The sequence below is a fragment of the Carassius carassius genome, chromosome 13, assembly GCF_963082965.1.
Source record: "Carassius carassius chromosome 13, fCarCar2.1, whole genome shotgun sequence".
NCBI classification, from domain to species: Eukaryota; Metazoa; Chordata; class Actinopteri; order Cypriniformes; family Cyprinidae; genus Carassius; species Carassius carassius.
Window position 1 is genome coordinate 20,010,376 of NC_081767.1, and position 24,489 is coordinate 20,034,864.

Below are 24,489 nucleotides of genomic sequence, written 5' to 3' on the forward strand. Positions count from 1 at the left end.
CATAATAATAATCAGACACGGGAGTCGTGTATTGTTTTGACAACACCGCCATCCACTGGTCAAAAACAGGAAAAAAACATTATGTTAATATTTGTGATTAATCTACTTGAGCTAAATTATTAATTCAAAAAGAGCGAAAATTAGACTAAAGGCATGAATATTACACAAAAGCTCAGTGATAATAGAATACAACCGTTATAACATAAAACAATCTGGAGTTGCAAGGACTAAGTACTAATACACATGCTCAAGGGAGTTAAAAAATTATAGGACAAACTACAAAAAACTGTTTCTAGAATACCTTTAATGAGTTACAACGTGCCAAGGTCATTTCAAATAACCATTTTAATTTAACAAGGACCCATCTGAGACCATAAAGATCTCTTTTCCCTTTTTTTTTTTTTAAATAGTTCTAGGCAAGTTCTGTTTTAAATGAGCTGTTGTATACTGTATGTCGTCAAAAAGCTAAAGCTAGTGTAAAGTAAAAATCTAATTTTTCAAGAATGTATTATCTGGCCACAAAAAAAAAAAAGACTGTGCATGATTGTTGCAATAAATGTATATTTTCTTTATTCCAAAAAGATAACGATGCAGGTCCATAACAATAATATATTTCAACAAAATATTTACACACACATTTAAAAAGTACATTAACATCCCTTCAGAGGCATTATGTATACCTTCGGCAGACAGCTTAAGCCAAAGCAGCTAACTGGATTTTATTTCTAATTGCATGGCAACACAATTCTCATCAGCAGACGTGAATAACAAATGATTCATGTTTGGCATTTGCCATCATCATATTTAGCTGGGCGAGTGTTAAGAGGGACGAGAGTCTGCTATTTAATAAGCGGAACAGAGCTTCCACTAACACCCATGCCTATTCTGAATGACTAGTTAGGATTGATTTGGTTCTGTTTAAAAAAAAACGTATCTACATGACAGCGAGAGGAAAGGTTTTTACTGAGGTTTGAACTATAAACGCTGTTCCCATGCAAAGACAACAAAGAGTCTAAAACAAACTGGCTTGTGAAAGAGAAATCGGCCTCTACAATGCTGGTCCATTGAACTTGTTTATTACCTATTTTGAGCCACATGTAAGCAGAGGTTTGGAGTTTGGCCAGGTTAAATGTGAAACTTAATTAAACCCTGCCAAGAGTAACTGCTACTTTTGTCCACATACTGTACATAAACACACACTTTGCTTCTCCACTGAAGCTCTATCATATTTGGAAAAAAAAAAGCACGGACTCCTCATACGCAACATTTACTACAGATATTTACTGTATAGGTTCTTCTGAAGTGTACTCTTTCCTTTTATATGCTATTACAGTTGCTACCAATTCTACTATGCTTTTAATGGGAGTTGTCACTGTTGTACTAATGGACACTTTGGAAAATAATAGTAAATACACACAAGGCAGCAAACGAGCAACTACATACACACGATTCATTATGATTTTGCAGTTTGTCTCAGAACTCGCACAAGACAACTTGTTATCAAGGGCATACAAGATGACTTCTGGACTGAACAACATGCAAGTTATACCACAAACCTTTAAAAAAAAAAAAATCTAAATCAACTTATGCAAGAACTTTGGGGAAGGCCAATAAATAAGCAAATTCAAATCAGCAAAAATATATATACAGATCAGTTGAAGAATGCAAACGTCTGGCAGTGTGCTGACATGTGGAACGCTTGTGCAGTTTAGCATATTAAGGCAATATTAGGGAAAAGTGAGGGAAAATACTGCTACATTGCTTGTTAAACTGAAAGAAACATGTCATTGTGCTACACAACCATGTTCTCTGGCATTACTAAACGAAAAAGGTTTCTTGTTCATACACACTGACATCTTGATGAAAACGAACTTGCCACTAAGAAAATAAAAGTTGATAAAGTTGTTATCTGAAAGATGAATAATTAGTTCAAACCTATTAACTGTTTAACAATGAAGTTCCTGAAACAGTCCATGCACCAACTAGCCGACTAAGCGAACAAATGAACCTGTTGCGTCTGTCATCCATAAACTATAACTATTCCTTTCATAACAATTCCTATTTAAGAACTCATTGGATGTAGAGCAGGTTGTTCCTAGCTCAGTGATACAGCACTGATACAATACAAACCAACCAGGAACAATGTTTTTCCTGCTCAAACACTGAATGACCTGGATAGAAAACACACACATTCTAGTGTTTACTAGCCACCCTCACACACATCACATGACTAGGAGCTCAGAGTCATTGGCATTATTACATGGAATGATTTACAGTTTTGTTGATACCATAGCTACAGACAATTACGCTAGCAGTCCAAGCTGGGCTACGGTTTGCAATACTTTACTCAATACACGGTGAATGAGGAGGGCTACACTGTGACTGCACTATCGGAAAGAAAAATGTAATTAATTTGACCATATTGTGAGTGTTTCCCATTAAAAAAAAGAAAAGAAAAAAAAGAGATGGAGTTGTTCAGTAAAGGCAATCTCCTGCGTGTAAGCTGAAATTAAAAATAAAGGCCTTGGGGTTGGCGTTGTCCTTGTGGTAGGGCTCAACGGCAGGTGAACAGGTTGATGTAGATGGTCGTGTCGATGTTCAAAGCTCCTGATGGAAACTCCAGCCCAGTGCCCCGTCGCTCAACTGCCCAAGCACCAGGTGTGTCGTAACGTCTCAGATCTTCTTGAGCCGACGTCCAAGATGGTAGTAGTAGGACAACGTGACAGTGAGGAAGAATACGCGACTGAGGAGGAGGAGGATGGCAGGATTTGTTAGGTGGCCCAGCTCCACCAGAGTGACGGAGGTCACTGTAACATAGAAGCGAAGATAAACATGATCCAAATATCAAGAGAGTTTTGAGAAAACGATGACTAATTAGACTTACAGTACTGTTCAAAAGTTTGGGTTTGTAATGTTTGGAGCAATATATTTGTGTAAAGACCCCTTAACCTATTTTTGTACCCTAAGCGCTCTTTTTTTTCTATATCAGCTTAATAATTTAATTAGAAATTAATATTACTTCTTTAAAATGTTTCAACCAAATGCATTTGTGCAATAAGCCATAGACAATGTATGTACTTGAATGAATGCGTTGAGAAAGCCCAGCCACTAGAGGGCAGTGACATCATGACAGTACGGGGCCCATCTAGAGCTCACAAGACACAGCATGCATTAGACTAGTTCTTACTGTCACAAACCTAGAAACTGGATGGCAAAGTAGCAGGCCTCGCTAAGTAACGTCCACTGGATGATAACCTTCTCCACGGTGTACAAGCCATTCCACAAGATCAGAGACAGACCTGCCAAAAAGAAGGCAAACAAATGAGAACGTTATATATTATTCAAAAGTTTGGGGTCAGAATGATCTTGTTAGCTTTTATCAGTAAGGGTGTATTAACTTGATCAAAAGTGATAAAGACATTTAAAATGATGCAAAAGATTTCTATTTCAAATAAATGCTATTCTTTTGAACTTTCTATTCATCAAAGAATCCTGATTTTTTTTTTTTTTTTTTTTCCACAAATCTTAAGCAGCACAACTGTTTACAACATCGGTAAGAAAAATTTCTTGAGCAAACAGCATATTAGAATGATTTCTGAAGGATCATTTGACACTAAAGACTGGAGTAATAACTGCTAAAAATTCAGCTTTGCCACCAGGAATAAATTATATTTCTAAATATATTAACATCTAAAACTTTCTGATCAAATAAATTCAGCCTTGGTAAGAATAACAGACTTATTAAAAAAACCCTATTGACCCCAAACTTTTGAACGGTAGTGCAAGTAAACTTTAAAACAAATCTCAAAAGTCACAACATTTATTGATATGCTTCAGTATACAAACTACCAGGATTATAGATTGTATATACTGAAAATACCCTTTAGAGGGTATGAAATACTTCATTTTTCTTTACGAGGTGAGTTGAGATGATAGTTTAGTAAGTTAAACCAATGATTAAAATGTAGTGAATTTTAGAAATGGGATATAAAGAGTGAACATGTTGAGTGAGATGTTCCAGTGAACTAAACTTAAAGTTAATTTATCACTGGGGGGCTGAGACATAAAATGTTCACCTGGAGACACCAGAGAACAGCGACTGACACATACTGACAGACTGAATTACCAGGAGAATTAAATGAGTATTAATAAAAGTACGTCTCACCTATTTAATTTTTGAGGACAAGATTTGAAAAGGAAGCAGGTAGAGATGGGAATAACTGCACTACTAATTTGAGCAAATTCCTTGTCTGGAGTTGACTGCGGTGAGCAAGAAAGAGTCCGATTTAATGTGCAATTAAATGAATGAGGAGCGGAGAGCGTGCCGCCCCGCAGGGAATATTTCCTCCTCGCTTCTTTTCACAATCCACTGGCTGACTGGCCATTTACTCACATAACAAATACAAAAACACACATTCAAAGAGCGCCTCGAGTTGAAGGGTAAAAAAAGACTCAGAGGAGTCTTTTTATGGCCCATCAATAGATGTGTGGACAACATGACAACATCTAATTAAGAGTCTGAGATATTATTAGGTTATTAAAAATACAGAATGAAATCAATGACTTACTGAGAATGGCCCCTCCATAGAGACGTATAGAGATACTGGTGGCTGTTTGTTCTTGATCAAATACAACCTCATACAGCTGGTTAGGGAAGGCTAGGGCCTGTAAATCACACATTTAAAATAAATTATTGATATAGTAAAGTCTTTTTAGGAAAGAGAGCACTGGTCCTGAGAACATATGGAGCTTAAAGTATTGAACCTTACCATAAGGGCCATGACTGTGAAAACCACAGCGGAGAAGAGGATCCATAACCTTGAGAAAGGAAAACATCAGAGTCAGCAGAGAAAGTAGAAGTGTTTTCTGTTCTACAATGCCTATGGAAGTTTAGCAATGATGTACAGTACAGAAGGGTTCAAGTACATTTAGGGTTGGGACATTTATTCGACTCTTTACAGATGGTCAGAATATAATCTTCAGGTTATACAAAGTGTTGTTCTCATTACAGAAAAAGAGAGACAAACCACATATATTTTTATTCAGCAAGGATCCATTAAATTTATCAAAAGTTAGAGGCATTTAACCTTTACAAAAAATAAATTTCAAATAAATATTGTTATTTCTATTCATCAAAGAATCATAAAAAAAGTAATGTCAGCAACTGAGGCTATTTTCACATTTAACACATTTATTTAAAATATATTGAAATAGAAAACAATGATTTTAATTTGTAAATATATTGCACAATATTGCTGTTTTTCTGAATTTTTGATCAGCAGCCTAGGTGAGCATAAGAGACTTCTTTCAAAAACTCCAAATAAAAAAATATTACCTACACCAAACCTTTGCACTAGTTTATCATTTAAAAATGTATTTAACCAGAAAAATGCTTCAACACATTTGGGCCCCACTGCATATATTCTAGAAATGTGTTGGAGACTTCACAAGTGACTTAGCTAATGCACATACATTAGAAGCTAACAATATTACATTCTTCTTACATAAATCTTTTGCTTTAGTGTCCAGAGACAGACAAAATAATAGACATTACTTAAACAGCAGCTGAATTTGTACGATTCTCGAACTCAGGGTTCAGCTGGTTCATCTGTGTCCTGTCAAAATTACTGTGCTTTAATTAAAGGCCTGCTATTTCCTGCATTGGTGACCCGAGGCAGAACATAATACATGAGGTATATAAGAGCAAACTCCCCTGAGCACTGCAGTGTAGAGCGCGGCAGAACAGCACAGGGATGTGGTCTTACCTCAGTCCCACAGGCTCTCGAACTGCAAACTTGATCTCATTCCCCAGCATCTGACTGATCTGAGAGAGAAGAGAAGGAAGTGAGGAAGAAAGAAAGAAAGAGAGTAAGACACAAGAGAGACAAACACTACACTCAGAATAATACAAAAATAATCATATCCTGCAAGAAATGACCATTCTGACAGAAACCTCCATTCTGAATTCACTTCGGAGGAACAAAAACAACTATATCATTCTGAAGCATGATGAATTGATAGTGCATGGTGAGTTGTCCACAGTTGTGTGGTGCGAATCACGAAGACATCTTTAATTTAAGTGAAGAAACCTGTTGTGTACACTGACGTCTGGGGGCCACCGCTGGATAGGTGGATTAATACACACTATATCCAGCAAGAAATCCAATTTGATAACAAATTAGCAAATGCAGCCACCCACACTGTGTCTCTGATGATTTCCACAGATTCAGGTTTATGGCTGTCATTCAATGTATCCGACTTCTTCATGGCTTTTAAACAAAGATGGCAACACTATAAGGAAATCAACGTGTTGGCAAACTCAGTTGTTTAATCACATTTTTGGGAGGTGACATTGTTCTATCATTAGCAGCATATCACGCATTCCCATATGGCTGATTAAAACAGTTGAAAGATAGAAAAGAGCATTTATTGCTCCTAAAAGAGCAGTTTGGTTTCTAAGGAAATCTATTACTTCAAAACCAAGAAACTAATTCACACCAGCAGCTTGTCTTTTTTACTAGTCATTAAAATAACACATTCATTAAAATCATTTGTTACAGGAATCACACTAGAACTTCATTGTAGTTTAATTCATTAACAAATGACTCTAGTGGATCTTTTCGTAAATTGAAAACATTCAGCGCATTAACAGTGTAATATGATATAAACAACAAATAACTTTTAATTAATAGTTAAAAATATGGGTCACTGGCTTCAAATTGCAGAAAAATTTCACAAGCAAAAAAAAGTCAAATTTCTGCTGTCAATGGCAGAGAGATGTATGAAGCACAAAGACCAAGCAGCTTTGAGTGTCAACATGATTCAATCACGTGAATAACTTAAGATTGAGTGAAACCTGCATGGGCAGAGTTTTTCGCCCTCACATGAAACTCCTAAATGTGAAGATTCCCATTAGGTGTGACAGGATTTTGCACAAGAACTTTGCAGAGTAATAGTAAATGTGATACTTTTTCTCTAAATTAAAAGACATTATTAATGGACATTCTCCAAGTAAAATGGACATTATAACTGAAATAATCAAAATTAATGGCAATGAATCAAATGGATTCGAAAGCAGAATGTCACGTTCGGTGTTACAGATAACACAGGAGAGGGAACCAATTGCAGGTAAGTCCTTTATTTAAGGGGTAATCCAAAGGGGTAAACAGTCCAGGCAGGGTCACAACCCAGACACTGTGACAGTACCCCCCCTCTACGGAGCGGCTCCCAGACGCTCCACGACAGACACAAAACAGAGACCAGGAGGGAGGCGGACTGGTGGAGGCTCAGGGGGAGGGACGGAGGGCCAGACTCACTGAGGGGAACAGACAGAAACATAACAGAAACCAAGAAACACAAAACAGAAATCCATAAGGACATCATGTGGCGCCCCCCAGGGCGGAGCAGAAGACCACCACAGCCGTGTGGTCAAGGCGGAAGCCCCCCAGGGCGGAGCAGAAGACCACCACAACCGTGTGGTCAGGACGGAAGCCCCCCAGGGCGGAGCAGAAGACCACCACAACCGTGTGGTCAGGACGGAAGCTCCCCAGGGCGGAGCAGAAGACCACCACGTACTTGTGGACGAAGCCAGAGTCCTCCAGGGCGGAGCGGAAGACCCCCACAGCCGTGTGGTCAGGGCAGAAGGCCCCCAGGGCGGAGCAGAAGACCACCACAGCCATGTGGTCAGGACCAGAGGCCCCCAAGGCGGAGCAGACCTCCGTGCGGCTGGACCAACGGGACGACAAAACTCTGGTAATTCCCTGGTGTCCTTACTGGACTCCAGAAGATTGGTGCTGGCCTGACACTGCTCATGAAGACCATTGGTGACTTGCATTTGCTCATGAAGATCAATGGTGACTTGCCTTTGTTCATGAAGATCAGAGGTGACTTGCCTTTGTTAATGAAGATCAGAGGTGACTTGCCTTTGTTCTTGAAGATCACCGGTGACTTGACTCAGTCCTTGAAGATCACCGGTGACTTGACTCAGTCCTTGAAGATCACCGGTGTCTTGACTCAGTCCTTGAAGATCACCGGTGACTTGACTCAGTCCTTGAAGATCACCGGTGACTTGACTCAGTCCTTGAAGATCACCGGTGACTTGACTCAGTCCTTGAAGATCACCGGTGACTTGACTCAGTCCTTAAAAGATCACCGGTGACTTGACTCAGTCCTTAAAAGATCACCGGTGACTTGACTCAGTCCTTAAAAGATCACCGGTGACTTGACTCAGTCCTTGAAGATCACCGGTGACTTGACTGGACTCTGAAAGGTCAACGGTGACTAGCCCTGACTCTGGAGGATCAGCGGTGACTAGCCCTGACTCTGGAGGATCAGAGGTGACTAGCCCTGACTCTGGAGGATCAGCGGTGACTAGCCCTGACTCTGGAGGATCAGCGGTGACTAGCCCTGACTCTGGAGGATCAGCGGTGACTAGCCCTGACTCTGGAGGATCAGCGGTGACTAGCCCTGACTCTGGAGGATCAGCGGTGACTAGCCCTGACTCTGGAGGATCAGAGGTGACTAGCCCTGACTCTGGAGGATCAGAGGTGACTAGCCCTGACTCTGGAGGATCAGAGGTGACTAGCCCTGACTCTGGAGGATCAGAGGTGACTAGCCCTGACTCTGGAGGATCAGCGGTGACTAGCCCTGACTCTGGAGGATCAGCGGTGACTAGCCCTGACTCTGGAGGATCAGCGGTGACTAGCCCTGACTCTGGAGGATCAGCGGTGACTAGCCCTGACTCTGGAGGATCAGCGGTGACTAGTCCTGACTCTGGAGGATCAGCGGTGACTAGCCCTGACTCTGGAGGATCAGCGGTGACTAGCCCTGACTCTGGAGAGTTCACTGGCACCGGACTCGACTCTGGAGAGTTCACTGGCACCGGACTCGACTCTGGAGAGTTCACTGGCACCGGACTCGACTCTGGAGAGTTCACTGGCACCGGACTCGACTCTGGAGAGTTCACTGGCACCGGACTCGACTCTGGAGAGTTCACTGGCACCGGACTCGACTCTGGAGAGTTCACTGGCACCGGACTCGACTCTGGAGAGTTCACTGGCACCGGACTCGACTCTGAAGAGTTCACTGGCACCGGACTCGACTCTGGAGAGTTCACTGGCACCGGACTCGACTCTGGAGAGTTCACTGGCACCGGACTCGACTCTGGAGAGTTCACTGGCACCGGACTCGACTCTGGAGAGTTCACTGGCACCTGCCTCGACTCTGGAGAGTTCACTGGCACCTGCCTCGACTCTGGAGAGTTCACTGGCACCTGACTCGACTCTGGAGAGTTCACTGGCACCTGACTCGACTCTGGAGAGTTCACTGGCACCTGACTCGACTCTTGAGAGTTCACTGGCACCTGACTCGACTCTGGAGAGTTCACAGGCACCTGACTCGACACTGGAGGGTCAACTGGCACCTGAATCGACTCCGGAGGGTCAGCTGAAACTCTCATCCTGTGCAGCGGCCATCTTGTACTGTGGTGCTGGGCTGGCGTTCATCTGGGGTTGTGGCGCTGGACTGGCGGCCATCTTGTACTGTGGCGCTGGACCGGTGGCCAATTTGGGCATAGGCGCTGGGTTAGCAGCCATCTTGTGCAGTGGCGCTGGACTGACGGCCATCTTGTGCTGTGGCGCTGGACTGACGGCCATCTGGTGCTGTGGCGCTAGGCTGACGGCCATCTTGGGTTGTGGAGCTGAACCGGTGGCCAATTTGGGCATTGGCGCTGGGCTGGCGACCATCTTGGGCTGTGGCGCTGGAACGGTGGCCAATTTGGGCATTGGCGGTGGGTTAGCGGCCATCTTGTGCTGTGGCGCTTGGCTGGTAGCCATCCTGGGCAGTGGTGCTGGACTGGCGGCCATCTTGGGTTGTGGTGCTGGACTGGCGGCCATCTTGGGTTGTGGTGCTTGGCTGGTTGCCATCCTGGGCAGTGGTGCTGGGCTGACGACCACCCCACCGGAAGAGACAGAAGTGGCTGGGGCATCCCACCGAAGCCGATGCTGCAGGTAGCGCACAAATTCCCAGAATTCCAGTGTCTCTAACTGCGCCATCTCCTCCTGAGACACTGGATCATCCAGCCCGCCATTAAAATAGTCCTTGAGGGCCGCATCGTTGTAGCCCATGCCCTCGGCCAAGGACCAGAACACCTGAGCCAGGGCACCCACTTCATTGCCCTCTTGGCGGAGGGCGATCAACCGAAGGTACTTGGTTCGCCGCTCCGCCATCTTGGCTGGGGAACGGAAAAGCGACATACCGCTGGTTCCCTGTGGGACGGAGTCCTTCTGTCACGTTCGGTGTTACAGATAACACAGGAGAGGGAACCAATTGCAGGTAAGTCCTTTATTTAAGGGGTAATCCAAAGGTGTAAACAGTCCAGGCAGGGTCAAAACCAGAATATCCAAACATAACATAAACAAGACACGAAGACAAGGTAAGGTAAGGCAAGGCAAGGCAAGGCAAGGCAAGGCAAGAAGCGACGGACATGAATAACGATCGACATTAAACAAGGACTCCGTAACACAGACTCAGACAGACCGGGTATAAATACACAGAAGGATAATGAGGGAACAGGAGACAGGTGGGGAACAATCAATTACCAACAAGGAGGAAGGTGACCAAATAAGGGAACAGGAAGTGATAAGGTGACAGACACCGTGAGAAAGGGGGACATCTAGTGGAAACCCAGGGACACAACCCAGACACTGTGACACAGAATCTAATACAGTGCTTGTGAATCAGCAATGAATTTGGAAAAAATTAATACACAGTCTAAATGGCTATTTCTATCATCCGGTGAAAGTGTTGAGTACACTATTGTTTAAAAGTCTGGAGTCTCTAAAGTCTATTCATGTTTTGATAGAAATATTTTATGCTCATCAAGGCAAAATTTATTAGATCAAAAATACTAGCAATATTGTAAAATAGTATTACTGAAAATTTTTTCTACTGAAGTATTTTTTTTTAAATATGATTTATTCCAGTGTTGGCAACGCAGAATTTCAGCAGTTTTCAGTGTCAAATAATCCTTCAGAAATCATTCTAATATACTGATTCAGTGCTTAAGAAATATTTATTATTATTATTAATTTTTAAAACAGTTGTTCAGCTTAATATTTTTCAGAATTCCTCGATTAATAGAAAGTTCAAAAAAGATGTATAGAGTAAACAAATTATAAATCTTACGGACCACAAACTTTTGAATGATAGTGTATATTATCAGCAAAAAAATGAACATTAAAGTCAGAATGTCTTTTGTTTTTGGGTTTGTGGCCTGAATGTTAAGATAGAGGTTAGTAGACCAGCACCCCAGAATCACATGATTGATTGCTCTTATGTAAATCTGTGCAACGAAGAAGCATTTTAATTTGAGCCACATCTCCAGGTTTGCTGACTGATGACATTGTAAATGCTGTGACTGATATGAGCGGGAAATTGTTTCATTTATTCTCAGTGGGTGCTCAGTGAATGCATATATAACGCCACACCTCCAGAATCCCACTTACTGTGGCAGACTACCACGGCGTCAGTGCATCTGCATGGGTTTCCTTAAAAAGACTGTGAAATGAGACAGAATGGGAGCACAACAGGGAAATGAGAAAGAGAAAACCAGTGTAAGAGACAGAATGGAGGCAGAGAGGCGGAAAAACAAGCATTAAGAGATAAAGAGAGAACGCACACTAGTCCCTGTAGAACCTGCCACAGTGATACAGCAGATGCTGCTGCTGGCTTCATACTAGGATGTGCTAATGTGCTAATGACTTGAAAATAAATTCGATTTGGTGACTGCCAGAATGCAGATACCCAGAGCTGCCCAGACAATCACCACAACTTCCAATAGCACCGAAAGTAAACAAGAGACATAATAGGGATTTTTTTTCATCACATCCAATACTGCCGCCTCATGCTGCCACACAGCATGTATTTCAGCTCATCCTCTGCTGAGGGACTGTTCAAGTTAATGAAATAACAATCCCACAACATCTTTCAAAGAGCAGACAGACAGGCTCATTTTACGGTTGAGAGTGTGAAGAGTGCTGAAAGATCAGAGAGTAAAATCTGATTTCTTCATGACAAGACGAGAAATGTCAAAAATAGGCAAGCAGTTATAAAACCCAATGAATAAATCTAACATGATACACAGAGTGGGGTGCAAGTGCGTGTTGTTTTTTTTAAGAATTCTGAAACATTTAAAAGCAAATGAAAGTTAAATGAATTTGAAATATTTCAGATTCTGAAATGCTTTTGTGACAGAGTCAGAAAAAAACCTAGAGACATGGTGACATTGATCGTTGCACAGATGGTCAGATGTTCCATTGAAGCTCTTTCTCTCATTTCAAATCATACTGAAATGCTTGATTATCAGGAAAATGGGTTGTTCAAAAAAAAAAAAGATTCTAAAATCAGATTAGATTATGATTACATCATTTTGGTTTTGATCTAGATCAGATTTAATGTACATGCTGTCCAAAATCTTTTAGTAGGATTGGGATAGTAGGAAAGATCATGATCCCAACAGAAAGGGAGGATTCAGGGTGGACTTTAGGAACAAAAGTTAATGAAACTTAAAAATAGGTCAAATTTGCACCATGTTTATATTTTGCATTTGATGTACTACAGTGATAAAGTAAATAAAGTACATACACTTTAAGCTACCTTTCCGTACAGTATAAAAGTCACTGTCCCAGTAATTAAAAATTAAAATTCAATGAGAACCAGAATTAAAAAAATTGTAAAATTTTAAATATCTACGCATTTAATTCATGTAATAAATTAACTGGTTGTAAAGAGTAAATCTTATTATATATTTGCTTGTAATATTTAAACGTTTCATAGTCACTTCACATAAACATAGTAATTTTAAGTAAATTTTAATCGAAAAGTATAGCGCGTTTGAATCCGCACATGCTTGTTTGGACAAGACAATCTAACAGCGCACTTTGGATCATCAGAGACGAATTGGCGGGATGCTGCGTGGCTGCTTTTTGTCGTGTTTGAGGCTTTTACAGTCTATGGTTTGAGGTAAGTTTGTCTTTCTGTTTTACATTTAATAAAACATGGGTCTGTGTGGATTTGATTGATTATTCTTGTTTATTTGACTCAATAAACATTAATGCTCATCTTATAACATGACCTCATATTAGTGTAACGTTAACGTGCGTAGGTTAGGCCTATCCATAGAACATTAGCTGCTATAACCCTATTCACAATCACTTCCTACATTAACTTATTTATATTTAATCGGAACCGTTTTCAATAGTTTCACAAAGCACTGTTTTTCGTGTAAAAATTTCAAACTGTTTGGAAATTATTAGAAAATCTTTACCGTTGTAACTGCTAACGTTAGCTAGCTAAAATTAGGCCTTAATATTAATTAACGTAACCACTTTCCTGCTGAAGTAACGTTATACTGTTGACTAAGTTATGGAAAAGTTTGGATGTTCTTACTGAATATTGCTCAGGAACGTCTAACTTACACATAACGTTAAAGCTACATTTTTTTCAATCGCACTAAATCGTGCATAAATGAGGTCTCAAAATAAGCAGGGCTGCGTTTCTAAAACTGCGCTAAGTTGATCGATTATTGAAATGCACTATATAATCACACCGGTTTAATCGTACGTATCAAAGGGTTAACATAATCGAAACCATATGGTCTTATAGTATGTGTGTATGTGTTTGTTCATTCTGTTATGATAATGAAGTCACTTTAAATAATTTCAGCAATTCTATTTTTGTTTCTCAAAAGACTTATATTTTTTCTTCTAAATTGTATGCAGGAGGACAGCTGCAGTGACATCACTCAGCACATCATAAAAATACTGGTTGTCCATGGTGCTGATGGAGAAGATCCGATCAATGTATCCATCCTGCTTGAAGGGAAGGAAATGTTGCCAGGATGCGGCAATACTGCAAAGGCATGCATGCTGCTTATGGGCCTGATTTATGCACTAAATCTGGAATACCCCCGAGCACTGCGATACACGTTTGAGGTGTTACAAAAAATTCTGTTAGAGCTTGATGGAATTAAACTCTCTCCAAAAGTTCAAAAATTGAAGATGAAGTTGTATTAAATGCTATGGCATGATATAACCGTTTAAACATTCAGCTGTTGATGACGTTTTAATACATCAAGGTTTTAATGGTATTCTTAAAAGTTCACTATTTGAGAGTGCTATGTTGAATGTTTCGCATTAATTTTTTTAAAATACATTTTTGTTTAAAACAAGGGTTACAGTATAATTCTGTACAGTATAAGTTTAACTGAATGCACCTTTGTCAAGAGATGACTGAATGTCCATTTTTGGAGGAAGAACATTTTTTGATGACTGAAAAATAAAACTGTTAAATTGTATTTTATTTGTGTGATTTGTGAAAAATATGGAGAAAATTATTTATGTTCATGATTATTTATAAAAAAGAAATTAGCAATGTTTACATAATTATATATAGTAAATGAAAATCTCAACAAAAAAAAACAAATAAAATCTACTTATTTTACTTAATTAAATGGTAAGATTTACTTAATTTCATAAAAGCAAGCTTCCTAATTATAAAACAATAAATAAACTTTACTTAATTTCTTTAAATAAATATAGCTTCTAAATTAAATGTAAATAGGTAATTTTTACTTAATTTCTTCATGAGCGTTACGTTCAATACTAAGTAGATTTTACTTGATAATGACACGCGAGTTGTAAGTTGATATTATAGCAGTAAAATTTACTTGTGCAAATTGTTACGAGGATTTTATTAAGTAAATCTTACAAGTAGTTTATTTCAGTGTACAAACACACAAGATGAACCAGTCAAATATATTTTCTAAAAACTGCATCTGTTGTTAAATGTGTATTTGTTTTTGTTTTTTTGACTGTTGTGGATCAGAAAAGTAAATTGTCCAGTTGGTCTTGACATAGCAAGCAGCTATACATGAAATCCAATTCAGAGCACTGGTAATCCAGATTCTGTAATCTGCAAAAGTCTATACCTGGGTCAGGGTGATCCAATCCAATGTTACTTTGGGGAAAACAGCATAAATCCTGGACAGCAAAACAAGGGGTTTACAGATCCAGATAACTGTGATCCAGATTAAACTTGAACAACTGGGCCCAGGTTTGGCACAAGTTGGAGTTCATGCTACTCAACTGTTGCTGTCATTGAAGCTAAATTGGCAAAACCAAAATCTAAGACACTCTGAAAGTCTTGTTAATTAAACTTTTCACTCAAATTGTTATGCTGATAATATAATTTATAATGAAATCTGAAATAAAAAAAATACATTAAATTGGAAAAGAATGAAATATAAAAGGTCGCACATACTTTGGACACCGCTGAACATGTTTTTTGAGCTTGACCTCAAAATCAAGAACTCAAAAACAAAAAATTAGGTATTTCAGACAGAAATACCAATGAGAAACCAGTAAATTTTACAGAACATGAATAAGTGGAAGGGGAATAACCCGAACCTGGGAAGGAAAGAAATTCCTTGCATTAAAAACAAAACATTAAACGATAAAAAGCATCTTGAAATGGAAAACACTATAGATCATATCTGCTTTGTGTCGCAGGGAGAATCCACAGAGAGCAGACCATGGTATGATTATTATTATTTTTTTTTTTACTAATATTAGTTACCCTAGTATTCTGCTGTGGTATCGAGAAATGGTAAATTGGTCAATTTTCACTGGTCTCTAAATAAAATTTACAGAAAATATATGTTTGATATATATTGCTCTTTATATAAATCACTCATATGAAGTTTTGGTCATGTGACCCACTCATAATCGCGTTAAATAATTGGGATTATGATTTTTGCCATAATCGACCAGCCCTAGATAAAACTTAATTAAATCCAATCCAGTTTTAATTTCAGAGCTGTCATATTTCATTAGGATTCACAGCAGCAAAGATTTCAGGCTTGAAAGCATACTTTACCAACTGGCTAACTGCAAATTGCATTTTATCCGGTGGTTGGTTCTGTGATGGCCATCTTATGTGAACAGTGTAAGCAGCCGAGACCTTTGTGATATTTCAAATATTACTTCCACTTAAATGCTTTATGGGTCATTTGCACCAAAAGGCCATGCACACATAAAAACAGCAATTTACTAGGTGTGTATCATGTCGTTGTGCATGTGCTCTGACGTGCATCTGTTTGAATGTGAGTTTGGCCTCTGGCTGCTGTGTCATTACTGAATCACACTGTACAGTCAATCTAGCAGAATCATGAGCATGAGACAAATTTAGAAAGACTAAGGCAGAAAAGTGTGGCACAGGTCAGTGAACAGAGCATAGAGAAGGCAGGAAGAGGAAGGAATAAACAATGCTGTTTTGGAGGGAATAATCCAGCCTGTGTGACTGCCTGCTCCTTCATCAATCACCATCACATGTGTGAAGGAAAACATTTGCAATACATGGAAATGAAAGCAACAGAAATCCTACTGTATATCTGACATTGGAGGGATGTGACTTCTTGATAGAGTGCTCCATCTTAACTACTAAAACTGCCGTATTAATGCACCTTTACAAAAGAGACAGATGAGATGATAATCAAAAACACTGTTAAAGAAATAGTAGTCATAAATGAAAATTTTTTCATAATTTATTCACCATTATGTCATTCCAGACCTGTATGACTTTCTTCTTCTGTGAACCATAAAAAATGAAAATATTGTTCACATTTTTTTTTTTTTTTGCTCCATACAAAAGCCAGTGGCATACAGTGTTGCTCTGGACACCACTGAAACCATTCTTCAGAATATCTTTTGTCAGAGAATTTAAATGACACGAGTGTCACTAAATTATGACAATTTTCATTTTTAGGTTATATCATCACTTATTTCAATCCCAAATTATTACAAGTTTTCCTTTGGGATATTTTATCTTTCAAAATTCGCAATTTTATACAATCGTTACAGTGTTTTTTTTTTTTTTTATATATTTTTATATATTTTACAAAATTATACTTTATTCAGCAAGGACACACAAAATGTACCATAGTGACAATTACATTTATAAAGTTACAAAAGATTTTCATATAAATGCTTTTCTGACATGTACACACATACCAACCCTAAACCTTTGAACTATAGTGTAGCACTAAAGATTGATTTATTTGAATGAACTCCTTCATTTGCAATGACTTCAAAGAAATGATTCATATAAATTAACCGAATTCACAAAGAAAATTTTACAGAAATGTAATTTTATAAAAATGCTGGCCATCCAGATTTTCTTATTTTCTACTTAATTTCGAATTTTTAGTTGCAGTTTAGTTGTCAAAGTGTATTCATTTTAAACTCTGTTACTGCTAAGTCAGATAAATACTACTTAAATTATACCACCACCCTGCTATGTTCAAAAATGCATTGCAGCTTCAATGTAGTTTTCTACATTGTTCACAAGGTTAGCTTGACTGGAGTTTAATTTAAGCAAAAAAGTCCCATCCTCAACACTGGACCTTTCTAAAACTGGGCAAATCAGAAGATCTTTCATTGGGATCTCTGCAAATGGGAGCTTGTTAAATGCCTATATCATACAATTTCTTTTCAAATTATACTGAATAGCCACAGTGTGTTTACCCAAAATACAGCTAAATGGCCTTGTTACATCCTACAAAAGCCCTTATATCAGTGAAATAACCACAGAGCTGAATCAGACGTGCTGAAAGGGGAAGGGCAAGACGGGGCTCTTTCCACAGCTCTGAGTAACCCTAACATCTCCACACAAACCAAGACACTTCACTCTGTATAAAGGAAACCCCACCCTCCAGCTCATGGAGAAAACAACAGCCGTTTCAACATGTCATGCTTGCTTTTCTGTGGGTGTGCAGCTTGAGAACAACTAAACAAGTAAGTTATTTTTAGTTGTGAATGGATCTATAGCTCTCTCTCGCAAAACAGATCAACAATTGTCTAGCTCACCAACAAGGACAATCAGTCTCAGATATGGGTACAAGCATCATAGAGTGCATTTCTGTAGTGCAGCTCTTTGTGTAAAAGTGCCAAGCAAAACGAGAACAAATGAAATCAGAACACAAGCTATACTTGCTTTATAGTAAATGGCAGTAATCAGATAATAAAAGACGTGACATTTTGTGACAAAATCATTTTTCTCAAGAGCTGCATTTTTATATTAAAATGTTTCTTGAGGTGTACTTACAATGTATTTTTACATCAAAAACTGCAATAATTTAGAAGTAAAATAAGACATTTTATACCCTGATTTTAGTCTTCTAATTTGAACACTGTTTAAATTGGTGCACAGTTTTTGAGACTTCAATGTAAATGCTCACTGCAGTTATTGGGTAACATCTTTGCATATAAAATTATTCTTAAACTTCATAGACCTCTCATTGTATAAAATGTGAAACTCTTGAGCACTGTAGCCGAACACAGTATCATTTGTGTTGCAATAATCATGCCATTTCAACACTTATGATTTCATCATAAACAGTGTAGACACAATGTATCTCATTGAGCAGTGTACACAGCAGTAGTATAGCCAGAAAAGAGACTCTGGGTGTGCATATGAAAATCTGGGTGTGCCACATTTATTGTCAGATTACTGTGCAAAATGATTAACCCTAACCCTGCCCCACATAACCATATAACTATATAAAATAATATAGCTGCAAGCAGCAATACGGGGCCAAGCCCTGCAAGGCACAGCAAGCAGACCAAGTATGGCGCACACCAAGCACAGCAGCGCAGCAAGCAGTGTGGAGACTGAAGAACAAAACATCAGAAATAGGGGACAGTACTTTTATGCGGCTCGGCCCGAAGATCATTTGAGCAAATGTTGGACAATTTTGGACCAATTTTGAAGGAGGAGTAGAGAAAAAAACGGAATACTGTACTTTTCAAGAGAGTATGATTTAGAATGTTCAGTGGCGTCACAGAACTGCCAGATTCAAACTGCTTTTGCGCGTTGGCTGGCGCTGAGCCAGAGACGGACACGCCCAGCGCTTGTCATATATCACAACTAATATGCAGTGTTTTCAACCACAATGTTTATTTTAGGTTTCATACATTTAAATATACCTAATCACTGGTAAAACAACACATTGGTAGTTTGTAAAATACACGATGTCTATGGAAGCTGCAAAAACTATCTATTCAAATGTAATTTGCCGACGTGTTTTATTCATATATCAGACACACATAGCAGAACAATAAAGTTTACTCTTTTCTTCTCCCAGGTCAACAGCCACTTACTTTCATGTATTTCGGGAGAAACTGGGGAATTCAAGTGCTGTACGTTAAATCCGGCTGACAGGACTCTGAACTGCAGCGCTAATTTATAAAGGTTTTTAAACGAAGAATCAGAATATCAGATAGTTGACATGGTAAGCAAGTTTGTAAATATTTTTTAATAAAAAATGAAAAACGAAATAAAACGAATAGCGATACATCTGTTAGTTATTGTGGCTGCGGTGTGTCACGTGACAATCATGACGCGTCGCCATGGAAACAAGGGGTCAGTTAAAATATTTGTAACTTACGTGTGAAATGGTTTATTTAATAATATATATTTTCTAAGTAAACAACAACAGCCCAAGTTTAGTAAAAAAAATAAATTATTGAGACTATAAAAAATTATTCTGCATATATTTTTAGGTTGAGTTCTTGAGTTCTGCATGCCAAAACTCTGGTTAAATTACATGACACTGTGTACCAGTGGCGTAGCCACGGGTGTGCCGGTGCCACCCACAGCTACGACACTGGTACACAGTGTCATTTAATTTACCAGAGTTTTGGCATGCAGAACTCAAGTCAATCATGCTGAATTTGAAGTGATTGACAGCTCCAGTGATTAAAAAGGGGCCGTAACTTCATCACTTCATCACTAATTGTATATATAGTGTGAAGTTGTCTGATTTTAATAACCCTTGGCTACCAAAAACCATTATAGGTTACAGATTAGGTATTAAAATTAACATGCTTCTACATTCTGTACCCAGGGTTTGAAAAAAGGAGTGTTAAATATTTTGCTACAATAATAATTAACACCTACAAATACAACTCATTATATGTACTACATATAAACATTAAAAGAGACAGACATGTAGACATTTGTGAAAGATGTCTTCTCTGTATCCTTTTTCCTGCTCAACGATACAGTCAAAGACTTTTCAATTTACAAATCACCATCATTTACCTTGGATTTTGTGGTGCACCATGGTTTTGTGGCAGAAATGTGGGATATTCATATAAAATTTTATTAATTTAGGCATGCATTAAAGGAGTAATGGAATGTAATTGCAATCTTTTTTGTGATTGAACTATAGCGTTTGTGCATTTACACTAAATGTATAAGAGTACTGTTTCTCATACAAATACCCTGAAGCCCTACAGTTACATTTTTATCACGGTAAGCTGCAAACAACAGGCTGTGCTGAAGAAACTCAAAGTCTTACACAGTCATGTATAATAATAATCTTACCATCTACTGGCAAGTAGGGTTGCAAAAGACTGGAAACTTTCCATGGGAATTAATGGGAATATATGAGAAGAAAATAAAAATGTACAAAATTGAACTGGGGACTTAAATGTAGTTGAGAAAAAAAATGGTGAGGTGAGAAGGCCATTTCTGAATTTCTGCTCGTTTTGCCGGAAATACAACAGGTATATTCATTCATAAAGCGGAATGGCAAATTTGGCACAATTCGGAATAACAAATTAAAAATAGAGCTGTATAATTAACAAAAATTCCTATATATACTATTTATATACCTAAAATGTGTATTTTGTCATCTTCTGAATGGACAACTTCAGATGGATTGGATAATCGTCTCGTTCTACCACTGGGCAATATAGCTATAAAAAGGTATCAATGATATAATGTTTCATATCATTTGGTACTCAATAATACAAAAAAGGTGTGCACATCCCAAACATCCAAATAGAACGCAGGTGCAAGACAACTGAATCACAAGGTGATCACCTGTGTCTATTTAAAGCTGACTTCACTTTACATTGATATTGTGCCTGATGAAGACCTGAAGGTCGAAACGTTGTTTGATTAAATTCTTCTGAAACAGTAGTTTTCAGTGTGCAGACTTTATATCATTTGGTATCAATAATTATTGAAATTTTTTATAACCTATAAATTGTAGTAGAAAAATTAATTGTTCAATTTAACCACTGTGGTTTTCATTTACCCAATGTATGGAGACAAACAGTCTAACACAAAATAAAATGTAAACTAATATATCCTTTCTTAAGTGTTAAATGCAGATTAAATAAGTCTTATGGAAACTTTAGGTATGTGTCACGAGCCCACAGGAGAGCGCAATGAGCAAAACAATGCAGCATATTAAATTGTCAATGCAATGAAATAACTATCCATAAAAACGTGCATAGCGTTTAAATTAACATATATAAATAAAATATAATTTTGTAAATTGCATAAACAGTTATGAACAAAACAGCATCATGTATTTATGCACTGCATAAATAAAAGAGCCAAATCGCTAACTACACAGATTGCATTTGAAACACATGAGACGCAGTGAAAAGGAATAAACCTCCACAAATTCGTAACGTGTTTTCTAAAAGTTTAAACTGTTTTAACTTTCCTTGGCTTTCTATACATCTCTTGTGTGACACACGAGTGTAGCAATCGTATTTTTTCCAGTAAAAATATTTGCTGAATATGCATTCTGTGTGAATGGCTTGGTTTAGGTTTTAACCTAATCAAGATCTTCGAACGAAGCATTGAGCTGCTATATTTCTCTAATATTTTGAATGAATAACGCAGCAGCGGCACGTCTCGTGTGCTTGACTACCAAAACATTAAAATGCAACAATGCCACTTACATTATCATCACCGTATCTCGCGCACCACTTCATGATGCTCCTTGATGCACACCTAACATTCAACTGTACAATTTTTGCAATTCATTATAGCACATTCATAGCATGTGCTTATATCATGCGCTATATCAAACATTTTTTCTATCGATATCGTGTCCTTGGAAAGTTTTTGGAAAAATTACGGGAAATTTACCAGATATTTTTCCCCCTTTGCAACCCTACTGGCAAGTAACTTTTTATTTATTCAACACTTTGGCAAGTGATCATTTTGGACTTTTGGACAGGAACCAATGGAGCATACTACTCCAAATGTAACAGGTAAAATGAAACCAAAATAATGAGCAAAAGATTGCATTATGTGTTTTTGTACAGCTCATGTCACACAGTGACAATATGAACATCCATTTCTCTGCAAGAGCATAATGCAAAACATTAACATGTGTATGCAGGTCACATGGAACTTGGGAGAGGAAATTAATAAGGGCAAAATAGTGCAAGATACAAATACTGACCTTTGACCTATGCACTTCTCCATCATCATCCTCTCCACCGACACCCAGGATCTTGCGTGTCTTGAGTCGACTCACCAGATCGGTCTGACTGTGTTTCTTCATCAGAGGTGGATGAGGTTTAGCAGCCATTCCAAGAGTCTACAGAGGAGAAGAGGAGTTGCGGGAGCAAGATCAGATCTGATTTGTCACTACATGTTCACACACGTACTGTTTGCCACACACACTTCTGTGCACTGGGAATGGAGTTTTCATTCTTCGCAAAATTTAGGTATTATTACATATTCGCAAATTTAGGTACCGTTTCTAAAGTTACATGTTATATTGGTATAGACTTTTGTAACGTCAATAGCATTTGAGAATGACTTAACACTCATAAAAACAAACTGTTAATCTCGGTGTCAACTATAATGCACACCTTTTACATTTTTTATATTTATTAAAATAAACTGTAATCATATATAAATTATGCTACTTTAGGCTTAAATAGGCTACCGAATAGGCTTAACTTCATATTTAAAGCTCAATAGCATTTGAGGAGAATGACTAACAGTCAAAAAAACAACTGTAATGCGTTAATTTAGGTGTCAACTACAATGCACACCTTATACATTTAAAAAAATATATTAAAATAAATGGTAAATCATTTGTTAAAGGTAAAAATGAGGCCTGTGTATCACTTTCAGGCACATTCATAATCCTGGGAAGCTTTTTTGGCTGTTGATGTTAATAACACGTTTTAATGTCAGAAATATTTTCACCATCCAACGCATCAAATTTTCTCTCTGACTTTCCATGTTCCCTTACGAAAATTAGCCATGGTTTTAACAAGAATAACACCAAAAATCTTGGTTCTTGTAGCCATTGTAACTGCAAATTAGCCATGGTTTTGTTTCTTAAATTCATAATTTACAAAAAAATAATTAAGATTTTTTTTTTTTGTTATAAAAACAGACCTAAGCCATCAGTAGCCTTTATAATGACTTAAAATGCATTATACAAAAAAACAATGAGGCAACAATGATTGGTTAAGAACAATGTTAAAATACATAATGTAGGCTAATACAAAATAAAAAATTTATGTACATTACATGTTATTACAAATGCCTGCAAAGGGAGCCAAAGGGTAATATCTTCTGTTACACTTACAGGAGAATAAAATCCTTGTTTAGGCTATAGGCCAAACATTTAATTCAAATATTCATTTAATCTTTCATTTTTTGGCCAGCTTTTTGCTATAGATGGCACTGCCTTTATAATTTCTTCGACAAAAAACATGTGGACATCACAACCCTTAAAAAAAGAAACCATGGTTTTATTGTAGTAAAACTTAATTTATATAATCAATTAGACAACTGTATTAATGAAGTCATAGCCATAAGTAACTGTTGAGAGATACACTTGTAATTTGTAAACAACATTTTTTATTTACATTTTTATTTAAGTAAAGTTCTATTTTTACCCATATAGTAGTTTTTTATAATATTTGAGGAAGGGGGCTCAACAATACAATCCTGCTTAGGGAACCCATTTGGCCAGCAGCGGCCCTGGTTGTCTTATTGAAAAAAGGATATTTGAATGTCAGAACTTAGACAGCGCTATAGTTTTTACTGCTTGGCCTCAGGAATATGATCTCTCAGGTGAACAACAAAGGTCCGGGGCACCTGCAAGTATAAAAGGACTGTCTTTCAGTGTGTGTGCTGAAGTCACCTGCTTTGGTGTACTGGACAGCAGAAGTACAGACGGTAGGTGCTCCCTCAGCAGAGGGAGAGAGAAGTTCTGAGTTACAATCGATGAGGAAGAGGTTCAAATACGTCTGAGGCTCCAGCACTACTGAGCCGGGAGAAGATCAGAAAGCTGCAAGAACAAAAAAGAAGGGCAGACTTTAAAAGGACAGCATAATCAATGAGCTCTTCAAATGGAAAGATGTAGTAGTCTACCAAAAAAGAGAAGTAGTATTCATTTCAGTATTAATAAAAATTTAACTGGACAAGCAGATTTTTGAAACAGAAAATGTTGAATTAAATTATACATGATGCATAAATTAATGAATGAATCAAGCACTGCAACAAATTGCAATCATTTTTGGCCACTCTAATGCTCGGTTCAGACCACACGATTTTAGCCCGATTTGCTTGATGTAGGGTTTCGTGGGGATTCGTGAA

General features: G+C 38.1%; 1 protein-coding gene across 2 annotated transcripts in view; it reads right to left on the reverse strand.

Moving 5' to 3' along the window:
• Nucleotides 1–541: 541 nt before the first annotated feature.
• LOC132156055 (tumor protein p53-inducible protein 11-like) overlaps nt 542–24,489 on the reverse strand; it is an 83,605-nt gene continuing 59,657 nt past the window's right edge. The window contains exons 1-7 of one of the 2 annotated variants that reach the window (XM_059564878.1): nt 24,035–24,167; nt 22,328–22,465; nt 5,766–5,824; nt 4,770–4,818; nt 4,569–4,665; nt 3,198–3,299; nt 542–2,807 (exon numbers count right to left, since the gene is read on the reverse strand). In XM_059564878.1, the coding sequence (XP_059420861.1) occupies nt 2,674–2,807; nt 3,198–3,299; nt 4,569–4,665; nt 4,770–4,818; nt 5,766–5,824; nt 22,328–22,456 (570 nt within the window). In that variant the 5' untranslated portion in view covers nt 22,457–22,465; nt 24,035–24,167 and the 3' untranslated portion in view covers nt 542–2,673. Of the gene's footprint in view, nt 2,808–3,197; nt 3,300–4,568; nt 4,666–4,769; nt 4,819–5,765; nt 5,825–22,327; nt 22,466–24,034; nt 24,168–24,489 lie in introns of those variants that run through there. The other variant, XM_059564879.1, reaches the window with a different exon arrangement.